The following is a 17,675-nucleotide window of genomic DNA, read 5'->3' on the forward strand; positions in this document are numbered from 1 at the left end:
ATCAAATGAAGAAAAAACTTCACCTTCTTTTAGGCTGCAAAAACTTTTCCTCTATAGATGGAACTTAAATAATATACCAGTTTGAACTGAAACTTTGAGAAACTGTGATCACATAACAAGATTAATTTCCCTAAAACACAATTCTAGCTATGATTACTCCAGTGTTAGAAATATAGTTTAAAAAGTATATTTTAACTCCAGATCTAACCATCATTCATGTGATTTGAATTCCCAGAGTTGGCTGTTGGAGGAGGTGATGTTTTTACTGTCCCAGACAGTTACTGTATGATCTGTGCTCTGGTCTTCTCAAGGGCACTTTAATCGATGTCTTGGGGAAACCCTTGCCTAGTCACTGAGCTGGAAACACTGTGTGGTTTGTCTGCTCTGGGAAACCTGTCTAGAAAAGTACTGTAAGAGCATCCCAAAAGAAAGCAGGCATCTGTCTCCACCAAATTTAAACTCAGAGGGATGGCATAAAATGGCCATCTTTGGGTTTGGGCTTTATGTAACTTTTCCCAAGTTCAAAAAATGTATTCAGAGACTAGAAAAAACATCTCTCCACCTCAACTTCATACTTTTACTTACCATAGCAAAACAGAATTCCAAGAGAGAAAATATCAGTGAAATTGTTGACACCCCTCCCAAAGATGTTTAGTATTTTAATGTACACATAAGTCTTTCCAGGAAACAATTTTCTGGTGCTTCTTTATTTCTTACAAGCGTTGATATTATAGTTTACTTTTATTTTCAACTGAGTAAATTTTATATTGCAGCTATTAGGGCTACCATATTCCTACAGATTGATGTATCAATTTCTAGGTCCTTTATTTCTACCATAACTTTTCTACCAGTAAGAAATGTTTTCTGCATTAGTTCAACCCTTTTATTATTCTCTTTTTTATTATCTTTCTGAATTAAAGATGACAAGTTCTCAGAGAAGTTGAGGAAGGATAACCCAGCTATAAAGGCATAGAAATAGCCCACCTTCCAAGATGTTCCAAGGTGGAGACTTGGTGTGTGCACATGTGTGTGTGTATGGAAAATGTAGATTGGGACCTGATTAGAAAATGCCCTGTGTACCACACTAAGGAATTTGACTTTATCTTATGGGCAATAGAGACAGATCAAAGATTTTAAACAAAAGATGACATGATCAATTAAATTTTAGAAAGATGACTCTAGAGATCGGTATGCAGAAAGATTTGAGGAAGGAAAGGTAAAAAAAAAATGGCATTTCAGGCAAATGAAATGTGGCAGTGGCTGTAATCTTGGGACAGAATGAAACAGATAAAGGAGACATTTCTGAATAAAACTAATATGACCTACCTGATTTTTTTTCCTTCTGCCAATAAATATACTAAACCACTAAAAAGCAGCACCAATTCCCACCCACACGAAGAGCAGGAAAGAGGAAATGGGAGGAGTGAAGGGTGTAATCAGTCTCTGCTGTAGGGTTATCTATCCTCTTTTATGTACATATTTTGTGGCAATTTGCTTTATTTTCTTAATTCGCTTCTTCTCCAGAACAATTCTGCAAATAGGACAGTTCTCTGATAGAAACACATAAATTTATGATTTTTGTAAACAAGTTGACTATACTTTGAAGTCTGATTTAGAGAAGTTTCTTGTTAAATTGTTGATTTTAGTCTAAATTATCTTGGTATCCACAAACTACAACTTTTTAGTTATAAGGAAAAAGTAATTGGTAATACCCTGTTCAGTTGTTCTGAAACTCTGCTCTAAGTGGAAATATATATATATATATTTCTATACACACATACATATATAGAACTATATATGACTTTATATAAACAGATACACACAGAATTATACCTGAATTTATCCTGAAGCAGAATGAGTTTATAGATTTGGAAACTTAAAGAGTTTATTATGGTACATTTAACCCTATCTGCATTTGTCTTGCTACCTTTCTCCTAGAAATTTCTTTAGAACAAAGAAGCAAAACTTAGAAAAGATCAGGATGGAAAAAGAAGAAAAACGTTTTAGAGAAAAATTTGAGGTATGTTCACCTCTGAAGGTAAGAATTTAAAGTGGAAATTCCTAGCCTTTAATATTGTTAAAGATTCTACAAGAGTTGCACTCTTGCCTCTGGGATCGATATCCATCACTAAACAACTGATACTGCTATTTCCTGATACATTTCTATATGGTCATGCCTTTGTACATTCTAGCTTCTCTGCCTGGAGAAACTCCTGAGTTACTCTTTAAGGCTCTGTTCAAATGTCACCCACTCTGCCTTTTATACGCATATCTGTTGTAATACTGGTCAGTTATAATATAGCCTGTGTCTCCGTGTACATTCTGAACTAAACTGGAGTCCTCGCTGAAGGAGAGATTTTGTCTCATTCTTTGTTTCCCAGGTCCTAACATATCTGGATACACAGTGTTCGGTGAATAACTGATGAGATGTATAAATGAATAGCTAAATGGGTGAATGAAGGAAGCAGTATCTGAAGCTCCATGATGACTTCTGTCATTAAGAATCCATGGAGTATTCCCTTAATTCCAAGGTTCAAATGGACCTCCCTTCTGATACCATATACTGTCAACATGAGAGTTTATTAAGTTAAGAAATATTGAATAACCTCCCAGGTCCCAGATACTGGACCGAGAAAGAGAATGTGTGCATCCTGCTCAGAAATGATCCCCATTACCAAATAGATAGAGATTAGGCTTCTTTTTTTTTTAATTTTTTTTTTAATGTTGTTTTATTTCTAGGAGAGAGAGAGAGACAGCGTGAGCAGGGGAGGGTCAGAGAGAGAGGGAGTCACAGACTGAAACAGGCTCCAGGCTCTGAGCTGGCAGTCAGCACAGAGCCCGACGCGGGGCTCGAACCCACGAACCACAAGATCATGACCTGAGCGAAAGTCGGACGCTTAACTGACTAAGCCACCCAGGCGCCCCGAGATTAGGCTTCTTGACATGGCATGTAAAGCTCTTCATGTCATGACTTTTGCTGGTCTTTCTGATTTTATTTCCTGCCATTCTTTACCTGGTACTTCATGCTTTGGCAACAAACTATGCATAGTTCTGTCCTCAAGCCCTACTATTCCCCTCCTATCGGCATTTACTTGTTCTTTTCCAACGGTCTGGTATGTTCTCGTTACTTTCTGCCATCTGACCAGCTCTTGTTCATTTATCAGCTTTCAGTCATCTCCTCTCCTCCAGGAAGACTGACCCACACTTGCAGATTAAGGAAATCACTCTTCCTCTGTATACCTCTGTATTTGAGCTTATATTATTGCAATTATGTGTTCACTAAACTATGAGCTCTTGGAGGACAGAGTTATATTCATCTGTAGAACAGAATAAAATTACCTTTGTAAATGTCCAAAAATGTTTTTGGACTGGATTTAAAAAAAAAAAAAAAGAATATACGTGAATTCCTCATAGTAACTCCTGCTTTTTAAATTTCTTTATTTAGAGAGTCGGTGTGACTGGAAAATAGGGGAAGAGCAGGGGAGAGAGAAGGAATCTTAAGCAGACTTCACGCTCAGTGTGGAGCCTGACTCAGGGCTCACTCCCGGGAACCGAGGCAAAATCAAGAGTTGCCATGCTCAACTGACTGAGCCACCCAGGTGCCCCAATAACTCCTGCTTTGGACCAAAGCTGCTTAGTTACTATACCTAGAAACTGATATGAAATTACTGCAACTGTGATACTACTAGTTTTAAAAAGTTTCTAAATATTTTTTTAATTTCTGAGAGAGAGAGCGAGCGTGAGCAGGGGAGGGTCAGAGAGAGAGGGAGACACAGAAACAGGCTCCAGGCTCTGAGCTGGCTGTCGGCACAGAACGAAACGCAGGGCTTGAATCCATGAACCGTGAGATCATGACCTGAGCCGAAGTCGGACGCTTAACCGACTGAGCCACCCAGGTGCCCCAAAAAAGTTGTTTCTAACAATTGTTTGTTGGAAAGACCCCATATTCCATCTAGTACTTTTCTAACTATACTTGTCACTGTCTTAGATGGGACTGAAATTCCCATCGTCTGATGCGTATGATTCTATTCCTTATTACCTGTGGTGGGTTTTCTTATATCATTAGAAAAACTATGTGCCATTTCAGTTATTTTTATTCAGCTCAAATCACAGAAGATTAGTGCCTCATCTGTGTTATGCACTGAGGGTACAAAGATGAATAAAACTGTTCCATTTTATAAGACAGTATGTTTATTAAATGCTGTAATAGGAGTATATACAAAGTGGTACAATTAAACAGAAAATTACACATGGCAGTCATAAAAGTCTTCATGTGAAGTGGTTAAGAGAAAAAGATATTTCAGGCAGAGAAAACTGTATGAACAGCGAATGGCCTGCAAACATAAAAGGTACATGGTATATTCAGGATCATAGCTTGATGTGGCTTGACAGAAATGGAAGCATGAGAAATGATAGTCTGCAAAGGACCCTGAATGTTATGCTGAGAAAGGTGGATCTTATTGTGAAAGCACTGAAGAATCTTTACGACTTCACAGAAAGGAAAGTGAACTGATCAGATTTTTGTGTTAAGGAATCACTGTATTCATAGTGAACAATGGCCTAGAAATCAGGGAGGAAGGTCAGAAATTGAGTTTTCTCATCAGTTTTTTTCACAAATGCCTGTTTTTTGACCACAGAAGGAGAGTGGGAATTGATCCCCACTCCCCATTCCTAGTACTTTATATATAAGCCCAGAGAGGAAGGGTAGAAAGACTGGCACCTAGTAAAGCAAGGTATATTAGAACATTATAAACTCTAAAGCACGACACAGATTTTTCTCTTTCCCTCTAATTTTCTTAAGCTTATCCACTCCTGAGTTTGGTGGTAACTTTAACATATATCCATGATATTTCTTTACACCCATGTTAAGACCTCTCATCCACCAGAATTCATTCTAGTACAATTAGGTAACAGGTGTGAAAACACTTTGAAAAAAATGTAAGATTGTGGCATTTTACTATTATATTTTCCTATTCCCTTAGATGTTATTTAATATCTAGCCTCTTGATTATGTCCTCCATTAATTTTGTTAGAATAAAAACGATGCACACAGTCTCATCAGTAATTTCTTGTTTCAGTATGATAAGGAGATTACCGTCATTAACACAGCAGTGGCGTGTTCCAGGAACTCAAGAAATGGAACGTTTGATTTGCCAATAACCCCGGGAGAAGAACTGCAAGTCATTGACACCACTGAAGAAAATCTAGTGATCTGTCGCAATTCCAAAGGCAAATGTAAGTTAATGGCTTATCACCCAAAAAATTTCAGTCACTGTCTGAGAAAAATCTCAAAGCATTCTATAACTTTGAGATTAGTAACAGTGATTTCTGTTTCTATAGATGGATATGTACCTCTTGAACATCTAGATTTCAAGTAAGTGGTTTGATTTTATACTATAAATCATGAATCCTAAATACTTAAGAGACTGTGTATGTTATCTCAAGGAAAGACTACCAAATTTATTTAAATTCAAGAAAAGTTTTAAGAATTACTTTCCAAGAGACTTGATTGTTGTGTTTCCGGTTATCAAACTTCTCTACAGAGCATAAGAATCCCAAACTGGGTGGGAAATCTACCACTCCCTTTCTGTCTTCTCAGGCATCAAGGCTGGTCACCTTAGGAAGATCAAGCTGCACCAGTAAGGACTAGTCTGAGATCTTAGTCCTGCCTCGCCTGTTTCAGTTCACACGCTGAGTGGGATGGTGGGATCTGTGCAATCGGAGAAGAGAAAAACAAATCCTCCACATTTAGATGTTGGTTTTACTCCTAAATGGTTATCTTTCAATGTCTGTGTTAGCATGTGAGCACTTACTTAATGAGCCCTAGCCAAAGTGAGAAACCATGCCTGATGGCACGTAGGCAGCTGTGCAGATGGTTAGTTTGCTCCTAATATTAGTATACAAGTGTTGATAATTCCTAGATGTTGTGCATTTAAACTGTGTGTAATTTAATTCTGAAAAAAGTAAATAGTGTAACCAAGGTCTTTTAAGTGCTCAGATTTAAGATATAAAGTGTAATTATGGCTCAGTCTTTCAAAAAAATCAAGTGTCCTTCTGCTTTGTCAACAAAATCAGACAAATGCTGTTTAATATTGGCTTATTTTGGGACTAGAATGCTAAAAAGCAATTCATTCCCAAAGGAAGAGCCTAAATATATTTTACACAGTTAAATACATATGTGCTGTCAGCTTAAAACATCCTGCCATCAAAAGGAAGAAAAATAATTCTATGCCTGAATACCTATTCAAATAGAATTAAAGAGGGGGAAAAAACATGGAGCTGTAAATAACTGTGTTTTTACATGGTGTGCACTGCCTGTCCATGAGTTAAAGTCTGTGTAGGCATACAGCTGTTCTAAGTGGCTTCTTCAGCCCTGAAAAACTGAACAATTTTGCTCCGTTGTTTATACAGGCTGAGTCTAGCCTTCAAGGATGTAATGGAATTTGTCCCAGGCCTAATGCTTTATACTGTGAAACTATTTTTTTAAGCATCCAGGTTCTTTTATCATGTTCCAAATGGCAGTCACCAAGAAAGGCCAAGCATAAAAAGTATTCATAGGGGAATCGGTGGCAGGGTAGGAAGACTCTCAGCTTGCCTCATCCCGTGAATGCAACTGGGTAAGTATCAAACATCCTAAAACCCCAGAAACAAATCTGGAGACTGGCAGAACAAAGTCCCCAAATAAGGGTGGAGAAGGTGCAGAGTGCCAGAGACACGGCTTGGGAGAGATGGATCGTGGCCCCTACAATAGGTAGGGCCACCTGCAGGACTCAGGAGAGTTTTGAGCAGCCTTGGAGCCAGTGGCAGCAGTGCCAGAACACACTTAGTTAAAACGTACCACAACAGCAAAGAGCCACTGCAGACTACTGGCCTGAAGGATAAAGCAGCTCAAGCACACGCTGGTGACCCTCCTGGAAGTGCCAGGTCCTGGGAACACACCACTGCAGGGCACTAGAGGACCCCTTCTTCACAAAGCTAGTAACCTCAAGAAGAGGACACATCGCTGACTTTCCTAACCCAGAAATAGGCACAGAGACTTGGACAGAAGAAAGAACAAGACCGGCACAGCTGGAAATCTAAGCAAAACAGATACAAGTAGTAACCTGCCTGATGGAGAATTTAAAGTAATGATCACAAGGATACTCATGGGCCTTGAGAGAAGGGGGAGGCTATCAGTGAGACCCTTAACACAGAGATAAGGAAGAACAGCAGAAATAAAGGGCTCAATAAGTGAAATGAGACTGGTAATCTATTTCTGCTTGGATCCCCCTGAATTGCATCTGCTACTCCATGAGAGGCAAGCACAGCCCTCTCGCACACCGTAGAAGATGAGGCTAAGTTTGGCCTGTGGGCAAGGAGGTGAGTGAGAGACAGGCTGAGCAGATACCTCTCCTGCAACAATCCTGTACAGAGGAGTCAGAAACTCTCAGCTCTGAGCCTCACTTTCATCAGGAAAACCAGGCTACTCTGTCTCCATGTCTCCCTGTCCCTCCCTGGCTCACATACTCTCAAAACTAAACAACACTCAACCTACTTCACAGTGTTATTAGGCTGTTATGTTAATACAATAATATAAGTAAAAGTGTCCTAAAATTCTTAGTATACAATACTGTATAATAATTACTTTAATACCTGGCCTTTTCTGTGGTTGGAAGATGTTAGAAACAAAAGTAAGATTTAAATGTCAAAAACAAGACTGGAAAGAATGGCTGGGACGTTATAAGTAAACGGAGTATTTTCTGTGATTCTGAAATATAAACCATTATTCTAATATAAGCTAGTACCTAATTACTGCTTCTGTCCATAATCAATATTATGCATCTTGTTCACAAATTTCAGCCACACTTCTCCCATTCTTTAAATCTTACCCTTCAAAATAAGTACCTCATTATTGATCTACGAGGTTTAAACACTGTAACTAACACTTCAGTGATATCAAAGCAGATGCCCTCTGTCTCCTAGAAGCCCTAACCTAGCATAAAACCTCAACAGAAATTTTTTATAAAAAGACAACAGCATCCCAAAGTACTTTACCTTAAAGGAGGCTAACCCTGGCACACTCAAATTCATGGACAGGACAGGCCGCCAGCCACCTAGAAGTCTGCCCCAACAAGCCCTTCCCTTCCTCCTTTAGGGTTCCTCTGTGAAACGCTCTCTTTTCCAAGAGGACATAGCTTTCTCCTGAGCAAGCCCTCTCCCACGCGTCTTCAGAACTTTTAAAACATAGATTCTAAGGGAGAGAACACAAAGCAGGGAATAAAATGAATACGTAATAACAAATTCCTAAGAAGCCCTTCTTTGGGGACAAAAGAGTACGGATATTACTTTTTCACCCTCTTTAAACTTCCTACAATAAGCATCCATACTCCTACAATTGAGGAAGCAAAAGAAAAACATTTTAAGGTTGCAGATTGCCATACAGTATTTTTCAGATAGTGCATTTAGATAAGTATGAATGGCGACCATTGTAAGTACATAGGCTCACGTCTACATTGTTCATTCTCTATCCTACACAGCCTTTAGTGTAGAATTCTATTGTTTTTACACTGAGGTCCTTTCCCTTCCTATTCTATGGCTGTGGTTAGCAGATTTTTTTTTCCTCTGTCATTTGTATGCCCTAGTGTCATTCCTGTAAATATGTGACTTGGCAAAAGAGGCTTTACAGATGAAATTAAGGTCGCTAGCCAGTTGACCTTAAAATAGATTATCCAGGTGAGCTCACTTCTCATCATAGGGGCCCTTAAGAAGAGGAAATCAGGAGATATTCAGAGCATGATCCTTCCCCCGGCCACCCCAGCCCCATTGCTGGCCTTGAAGATGAAGGGAGCCACAGACCAATGAGCAATGGTGGCCTCTGGAAGCTGCAAACGATCGCTAGCCAACAGGCACCCAAGAAATGGGACTGTAGTCCCACAGCATCATGCACCTAAATTCTGCCAACAATCTGAAGCAGCCTTGAAACAGATGATTCCCCAGAGTTCAACCCTACCAGTGCTTGTGTGACCTTGTAGCACAGCCATGTGTGACCTGAAGAAGCAACACCAAACTTCTGACTTACAAAACTGTAAGATAACAAATTCGTGTTAAGTCACTGGTTTGTAGCAATCTGTCATGACATCAATTGAAAATACAGTGGCTAAAGTTAGAAACTACAATGTACAACAAAAAGTGGTTATGAAATCATGGCAATCTTTTCCTTCAACAGCTCTCTCTATAACTATTAACTGATGTGTACAATATTAGCTTAATGACGGAGCAGAAACAAAAATAGCTTTCACATTAACCAGAGACTTTAATTTGATTTTGTGAAAAAAGCTTATAAGCAATCAGGCTGCTTTTCTCTCTTGTGTTTGTTACCTGTGAGGACGCACAGTGCAAATACGAATCAGGGAGCATCCAGAACTATGAACTGGTGTGTAGTTCAAGAGGACAGCTTCACCACGTGGTTACTGGAAGACAGAGCCTTGTCACTGATCATTTCACACCCACCAAAAATACCTAACAAACAAAACTGAAATTTGAATCTATAGTTAATAAAACACAAAAACACTCAAAGTCAGGGCTTTTTTTTTCCTTCTTCCTAAAGTCATAAAAAAATGATCCCAACTTCCAACAGTTTTAAAAAGATTTTTAAATATGTTACCAAGTGCTTCAACAGGTGAATGTGTCAATGGGATTTTTCTTTTTCTTTATCAAGGATAGGCTAAAAAAGAATGAATACAGGATACTCTTTAAATTTTTTTTGAATAAGAGCCAATCTTGTATTTTCTTGATTGTCATGGTCACAACCTAATGGCTGTCAACTTTCAGTTTTATTTGTTGCACTCAAAACTCACTGTATATTTCAGCATACATGACAAAGAACACAGGAATTCTTAAAACATTATTTAGATTACTATGCTGAGAGTTCACAGTTCTCTAACAATTTTACATTAAACACACAAATCATTATACAACCATACATATTTGTGAACAGTCTTGAAAGAAAGCTGTATTTTGGTACATTAAGGCAGAGTCAGCCAACATTTTAAGAAGTTCTGAATATCTGTTGCCACAAAAGACAAGTTCAATATTTGAATATTTGATATTTTCAAGAAGTTTTAAGTCACTTAAAATACCAGAATTTGTGAAACTGTGGTCCTAAACATTTTTTTCTTACCACATAAGACTTACCTAAAATCAAGATACTCATCCTATCAGTATCAAAGATCTCTATTAAAAAAAAAAAAGAAGAAGAAGGGATTTACCTTAAATAGGGTGATAAACCCTGTATTGAAGCGAGGGCCTTCAGTTTCTCACACGTCTGTGAGGTAGGTTATTGTCCACATTGTGTAGATGAGAAAACTCAACCAAACTGAGAATCAGATTCCATATTAGATTTTTGTTCTTTGCTCTGCATTATTTCTTGCCTTTACAAACACTTTAAAGGGCTGAAATATAAAGATTGCTCTTCAGTTTAAAAACAGGAGAAAGTAGCCAAAGTTTTGCCAAAGTGACTTAAAAAGTGAAGCAACGTGAAAGGAATAGAAAAATACATCCAGCGAACAGCTTCTGACAGGAATAGGGTAAGGCCTGGCCACAAACAGGCAAAAGCAAACAAAGTAACCATTTGTGGACGGCAGATCTAAGGAAAAAGGAGAGGAATTAGAAAAAAGATAGTTCAAATTTTTGACCAATTATTACTATTCCACTAATTTGAGAAGGCACAATTAAGGTGTTTTTGTTTACAACAATGGATCTCTTTCTTTCTCCATTCAGGAAAATGTTATCTAGAAGGATGGCCTTTCTTTTTAACAAAACTAACCGAAAAGGGATCTTTGCTATGAGAAATAAGTGCTGACATTAGCAGCAAAAAATTATGCAGTTCTCCTTGGATAGAACATTCCTATTCCTCCTTGAAATTCTAAATCAATACATGGTAGTTAACCTTGAAACAAACGTACGAACCTCCTCAAGATTCTATTTACGTTCAGAAAAATTTCCACGCTAGAATATTCTACAAATACTTAAGCTTTTGTCCTGGAAAGAGCATACTACTCTAGGGTTTCCTTAATTGCACTTTAAATGTAACTGAAATTTACCTACCTTGCTTGTCCAAATAATCATAAGCTACTTCCCTAAGATCTAAACTGCTTTAGACATAAACAATTATTACCGAAAGTCACATCGCAGTCACGGCTGCAAACTGGCACTGCTGTACAAGGCTGGCAGTAAACAGGGACACTGGCTCTCACGTTAATACCAGCCCACGGTCTGCTTGCTAACTTCGAGATCCAGCCTGATTTTTATCAGGTTATGGCTGAAAAGTTTAATTAAAGCTCAACCCAGTCTAGACTGTGAGTGCTGCTGGTCTTTATGCTCTTTCTGTTCACTGGCATCAAATGCATCATGATTATATGTGGAACAGCTAGTAAGGATGCCAGCAACTTGCTTAAGGAATCTATCATTTTTAAAGCTCATCAAACAAATTACGTTTCAAAGTTTTGTTAAGATTTGGGAGAATATCAAGCCAATAATTAGGTAGTTTGTGAATATAAACAGCCTCTATGAAAATAGTGTTTATCACCTAAATACACATACAAAATGAAAAATTATCAATCTGTATATGAAATTTAGGTAAGCCTAATTCAGATAACAGTCAAAACCTATGATAATTTAAGTTAGGGGCTGGAGCTACTTTTACTTTTTATAAAGATTGTGCTACAAGAATCCTCTAAATAAAATTAAAGATTCATGCCTAAAAGTTTCTTCAGTGTTTTGGAAGCACCCTCAATAACTCAGAAGTATTTTAAAATATCAATATGCTAATCATAAATACTTCAGGTAATTGTATTAGTACAATCAACCAGTTCAAATAATTTAAGAAATATTCAATTAAGACTATTTTATGTCACTCTAAGACTCGAAAGCAATATAGATCTGTATTTATCTATGACTCGGCTACTCAGATGTTTCAGTGAGTCAGACTGTTCTCCCCTGGAGGTAAGTGGCAAAGAAACAGCAGTGATCATCACTCAAAACTTGTATGGCATTAAAGCTTTGTGAAGAGCTCTGTGGTCCTGCTTCCTCATCTGGAAAATGGTTACCTCACAAGGTTGCTGTAAGGTATTAATAAATAAGTTAATAGACAAGGTCTCAGAATCTAAAAGTCACTATAAAAATGTACCAAACACTTCCCACACTTCAAATTAGTACTATTTTGCCTACGCTAGGTACACATGATGTTTTAACATGTTTGGTTTTCTGGATGATTTTTGCCATTTGTATTCCAGAGGGCAGCTGTATTAAAATTTTTTCAAGTATTTGCCTTTAAAATACCTCACCGAACAAATACAGAACATTCACACTAGAAAATCTCTGAATATATAAAAAGTGAACACTAACACAAATCACATAAAAAAAGGCAAAGACAGAACTTTAAAGCTCAAAGGTACCTCAGAGGCCTTTTAGTCTATTCCTCCCACTTTAGAGGTTACAGACTGAGGCCCAACATAGGTGTGACTTACTAACAGATTGCACATATCCCTTATCCAGAGTCCCTAATAGAGCCTCTGAGAATTATTAAGTTACATTCCCTATTTAAAAAGTCACAGAATGACCAGGTAAAGTAATACCAGACTGAAAAGGTGGAGATCTTTAAAAACAAAGATGGACAAAACTGTGAAGATGTTTAGCATTTAGATATTGAGGTTTCACAGCCATTACCAGGATTTAAATTCGTAACCAGTGAATAGACAACGATACAGTGTCTGTGGTAGGCACGGTCTACGCTTTTTATATTTTATCCATTTATCCATATTTTATAAATGGAAGATACAGTGCTTATCTGTACAGTGCTTAACTGAGTAAACTGCACAGTAGAAGTAATGAATTCAAATAGTCAAAATACCTGTAACCATTTTCTATGATTATTTTCTCAATTACGTCTCATCTAACATAAAAAACCAATTTATGTTCCCTGAGTACAAACTGGCTAGAGAATAAGAAAAAGCAAGCCCACAATTATGTAACTGTTATGGGAACCCTATTTGCAGAAAATGGAGAATTGTCTGGACTACATAAACCCAATTCCCTGACACAGAAATACCATTACTTCTGATTAATTTAGGCTCCTAGATTTTTCTTACAGAGGACTAGTATTAAGGAATGTGAACACTTGAGATTACAAAAGTATTTCAAAAGTTTGTTGTTCAAAACAAAAACCCATTTGAAATAGTTTGCCTATTTCCCTATTCAATGAAAGATGTTATCTGATTCCTACATTTAAAGATATCAGGAATTAGATCTAAATATGGTGTCCTATATAAAAGCATTTAGAGAATGTTCACTGACTACACATTTTGAAAGGGAGAATCAAGGTCATGAACTCACTGCCCACAGGGTCATCAACAGTCACTAGTCTCGTAGGCCTTTTTTTTACAAATAATCTTAAGGTTTTTTAGCTATCCGTTCAACACAGCACAGAAGAAATTTTGCTCCTAAACAATACCACAACCTGATTAAGAAGATCAAGGTGCTATGAAACACATCGCACACATACAAAATTCTATGTAGTCCAGCATTTGCTCAATGATTTTGTCCACAGGTTAAATAACATGAATTTTTTCTGATTTTGAACCATATTCTCTCCAACTGATGAGAAAAAGATATCTTAATTCTATTCTTAACTACTCTAATTTTAGCAACCTGGGACAAAGTATTTTTCAAAATTGCCTTTTCCCATGGGATATTAAGTTTAAAAGATAGTTATATTTCTTTGGGCAAAGCAGGGTTAAAGTTAAATGGTATTTTTTTTTTTCACTGAAGGACGTTTCAAAGTCTTAATGCTCATAATCCATTGCCATCCTCAGGCAGGAGAGTGGCCTGTGACATTTTCCAAACTTGCTCAATGGGCTCGTTTTTCAGCAGAGCATCTCAAGGGAAACACTTTCAGAGTGCTACTGCAGAACCACATGGAGTCCATTTCCATGATGTGATTAAGTCTTTATAACCTAATAATAGAAGCTCTCCTCCAGAATCTTAACTGGAAATTCTCCCCACCCAGATCTAACTACCACATACCACATCTACAATTAACCAGCTTACAAGACTGAAATGTGGGAATTGAGCAATTGATTCTTTCCCTCTTCCTGCTTATTAGCAACAAGAGCTTCCCAGGACAGTGTTCTAGCCCCTATTGGGCTGGACTGAGCCTCCTGAAATCTTCTCTATACAAAGCAATTTACTACGCCTTCTAGAGTCACAGAGTAGCTGTACTTTAAAAACTTGAGCATACAGGAATCAAAACTGCAATCCTGGTTCTCCTCAAATTCAACAGGTAACCATCAAAGTGTAGGTATTCACAAATACTGGCAAGAATGAGAAAATAGCAAATATTTTTAATTCTCAATAAACGTGATAAACATCCATATAAAATAATTTTGATATGACTAAGTTTTTAATATCTGACTTACAAAGCTAAAATGCCACTGTAGTCCTTGCTGCTGTTTCTCCACCTTCAAAATTCTTAGGGATTTTGTCACTGGGGCTAGGACTCATCAGATTAATTCCTCATTTCTAAGGTCATCCCATTCATAATCAAGCAAATGTTATGAGGTGGCCCTGTTTTTCCCAAAAGAGGTATTTACACATTTGGGGAGGCCAAAATTATGCCCTATGCATAATGCACGTCAGACTAATAACAGCAGGACTGCTTTCCCTATAAAAACTACAAAAAGTACCCTTTGTTGCCACTAGATGGCAGCCTTTCAAAGGCTTAAATTTAAAACAGTTTAATGTAAACCCCTCTTTCCTAAACTGGCAAGCAAAGATTCCTTTCAATTTAAGTCAGATTTAAAAGTTCTTAACACCATTTTTAAAAAGTTCTATAAACCAATATGATGTGACACACTGCAAACTCCTGACTCAAAACTACTTAAAGACAGACATGCTTATCTTCCATAAACACAAGAGAAACTTAGCCTAACATTTTCATTTGTTTCTTGATAGAAAACATCATTTTTGGCAAAGAGAAACCTGTTTTCAAGAGCTTAATCTTTCCTAGGGTAACTCAGGTGAATGAGAGTGTTAATTACAACATATTAAACAAAGGAATAGATAAATACAAATTAGATAAATTACACATAATTTAAAAATTAAATACTTTCACTAAAACAATATAAGCAATGAGCTATTATCTACTCTGCTGTATATAGGTTTCTTTTTAATCTTTAAAAAATAAAACCTGCACAAGGCAAAACAAAGAACCTGTTTGGTTTTCCTTTAAAAGCACTGGTGTCTGAATACATATATGTATATATGTAAACAACACATATTTATTCAAGAGAGGGTTTGGTTTTTTGTTTGTTTGTTTTTTTTAATGTTTCAGGCTTCCCTACCCTAACAGCCTCAACAGTGAAGGTCAGAGCCTATTAAGCTTTGGAACTACACAAAAGCCCTTAGGACCAGAACAATGGTTTCAAACTGGGGGGCAAGAACCAAGATACAGAACAAAGAAAGGGACCCAGAAAAGCTGTAAAAGCTAAGTCCGTCAGCCACTAAGAATCAAACAACAAAGACAATGGTGGTAGGAAGGTTGGGGAGGAGACCGGCTGCTGTTAACAAATTTGAACTTCAGATGAAGAATGAGCAGTGTGGGATACAACAGGGCAGACACAGAACTCTCCACCACCACATACATTAAGTCAAAGGTAAGAGTTCTCTCTTAAGGGACTGTTGATATTTTGTTTTGTTTCATTTAGCTATTTTATCATGCTTGGTGAAATACAAAAATAAATAGAGCCAAAAATAATCTGAGGAAAGTACTTCTGAAGGCATGTTTTAAAATGATGTTAAATTTTTTAAAAAAGTGATAACGTTTATGAAAAACACAAAAGTTGTTGCAATTCTAGATGTCCCAATACTGAGTAGAACATTGAAGGCTCTTAAGATAAATATATTATTCAAGGAACTCTCAAAGCCTCTAGCTGATTACAGCTGTTTTTAAAGAACCTGGAAAAACCAGTTACCTGTTTCAGGACCACAGCCCTTCTGTTAAAACACTAGGCAGTATTTGCAAAAACTAAAGCTTCCAGAAGAACTTAGTTTCTGAAATTTGGAGGACAAGCCTTTAAGATTTTAACATTTAAATACTATCTTACTAACTGCCGTATTATTTTTTTTAATCCTCTTGTGCAAGAGAACAGGTGCGTAACCACAACTTAAAGCCTGCTGAACTTTTTAGGAAGTAAACTGGATTTACCTACATTAAATAGTAAAGCAAAAAGGTATTGCCAAACTATCCTTTGATGAGATGGTTCACCAGTGAGAGTGTATTAATCATCTATAGCGAACTCACAATTTTAAATTAACAATAATCTTCACCGACGTTAACTTATTAAAGGTACTGCCTATGAATTTATCATAGGCAAATAGAATTACAGATGTCTACAGGTAAATAAAATGTCAGACTTTTTTTGTTTTCAGTAATTCAATGGCATTGAGTGTCCCTTGGAAATATTCATGACTCTCAATCAGTATTCCAGAGTATGTGATATCCATAAATAAAATAATAATTTCAAGAATATATCTGATTTTCACAGTGCAATAACAGAAAGACAAACTAGAGCAACATCAACGGGCTAAAGTAGTGATCAGACTGGCACACATTTCAAAAAAATCCATGGTGTGGCTGCCTAGGCGAGGTGACACTGAAGACAGTGTGCTTCCTGTCAAGGAGCCAGAAAGAGAGCCAGAGAGTGAATGACTCTCTGCTGTTACAGAATCAAAACTCGATCTGGGTCTATGTAAGCCAGCTGCAGAACAGGAACGCTGAGGTGTTGAGGAACCAGACCTCTGCTCCACCACTTCATCTGAAAAGAACCAAAGAAGAACAAATTACATGAAAGGTGTAATTGTCTGAGCCCTTCCATGAAGATGCCACATTCAAAACAGTAAGTAAGCAAATGTGAACAAGCTCAACTTAGTGGGTGTCATGTTTCAGAGTCTGGGGAGCAGGGGTGGCTTTCCTCCCACAATCATAAAAGACATCACTAATCAATCATGACACTGACACAGTCAAAATGTCACCCCAAATCCTTCTGTCATATAGTATTTGGCATCAGCCTTGTAATCAAATTGATATCCCATAGGAAGAAAGCACATCCTTGGAGGATTATTTTCCTGCAGCATATCAACAAAAGGTACCACTAAAAAAAAAAAAGTTGCCATCATACAGTGGTTCTGAACATTCAGTGCACACTGTGACTGCCCGGAGGAGGGACAAGGAAAATCTTGTTAAAAATGAAGACTTACAATTTCCCAGCTCTCACCTCTAGAGATTCTGATCTAGTAGATCTAGGGGTAGTTCCCAAGTATCTGCATTTTAATATGAATGCTGGGTAATTCTGATGATGATGGTCAGGGACTATATAAATACGGCTATTGGTGGTGGTGGTTCAAGAATAAAATTTAACTATTGTATTGAAAACAACCTCCCCAACTCTGACCTCAGTTCTACTCTTATCTAACACCTGGCCGTGGTTTACTGTTTTTATCCCACTTGGGCCTCTGAACTGAACAAACCCATTTGGTTCATGAAGGTTTGACTTCTGGCACACATTAAGTACTTAGACACAACCCACAACCACCTGCAGATTCCTTCATCTCCTGGACAACTGGGGCAGACGAATGGGCTG

At 37.5% G+C, this 17,675-nt stretch overlaps 2 protein-coding genes across 2 annotated transcripts in view; one reads left to right on the forward strand and one right to left on the reverse strand.

Annotated features, from left to right (window-relative positions):
* The window catches only part of FYB2 (FYN binding protein 2), a 121,070-nt gene extending 115,051 nt beyond the window's left edge, over nucleotides 1-6,019 (forward strand). The window contains 4 exon segments of the mRNA XM_077760769.1: nucleotides 1,939-2,020; nucleotides 5,079-5,235; nucleotides 5,341-5,374; nucleotides 5,600-6,019. Of these exon segments, the coding sequence (XP_077616895.1) occupies nucleotides 1,939-2,020; nucleotides 5,079-5,235; nucleotides 5,341-5,374; nucleotides 5,600-5,621 (295 nt within the window). The 3' untranslated portion in view covers nucleotides 5,622-6,019.
* Nucleotides 6,020-9,106: 3,087 nt separating this feature from the next.
* PRKAA2 (protein kinase AMP-activated catalytic subunit alpha 2) overlaps nucleotides 9,107-17,675 on the reverse strand; it is a 47,667-nt gene continuing 39,098 nt past the window's right edge. The window contains exon 8 of the mRNA XM_077760766.1: nucleotides 9,107-16,850. Within this exon, the coding sequence (XP_077616892.1) occupies nucleotides 16,612-16,850 (239 nt within the window). The 3' untranslated portion in view covers nucleotides 9,107-16,611. The remainder of the gene's footprint in view (nucleotides 16,851-17,675) is intronic.

The sequence above is a fragment of the Crocuta crocuta genome, unplaced genomic scaffold (genome assembly GCF_008692635.1).
Source record: "Crocuta crocuta isolate KB4526 unplaced genomic scaffold, BGI_CrCroc_1.0 scaffold559, whole genome shotgun sequence".
NCBI classification, from domain to species: Eukaryota; Metazoa; Chordata; class Mammalia; order Carnivora; family Hyaenidae; genus Crocuta; species Crocuta crocuta.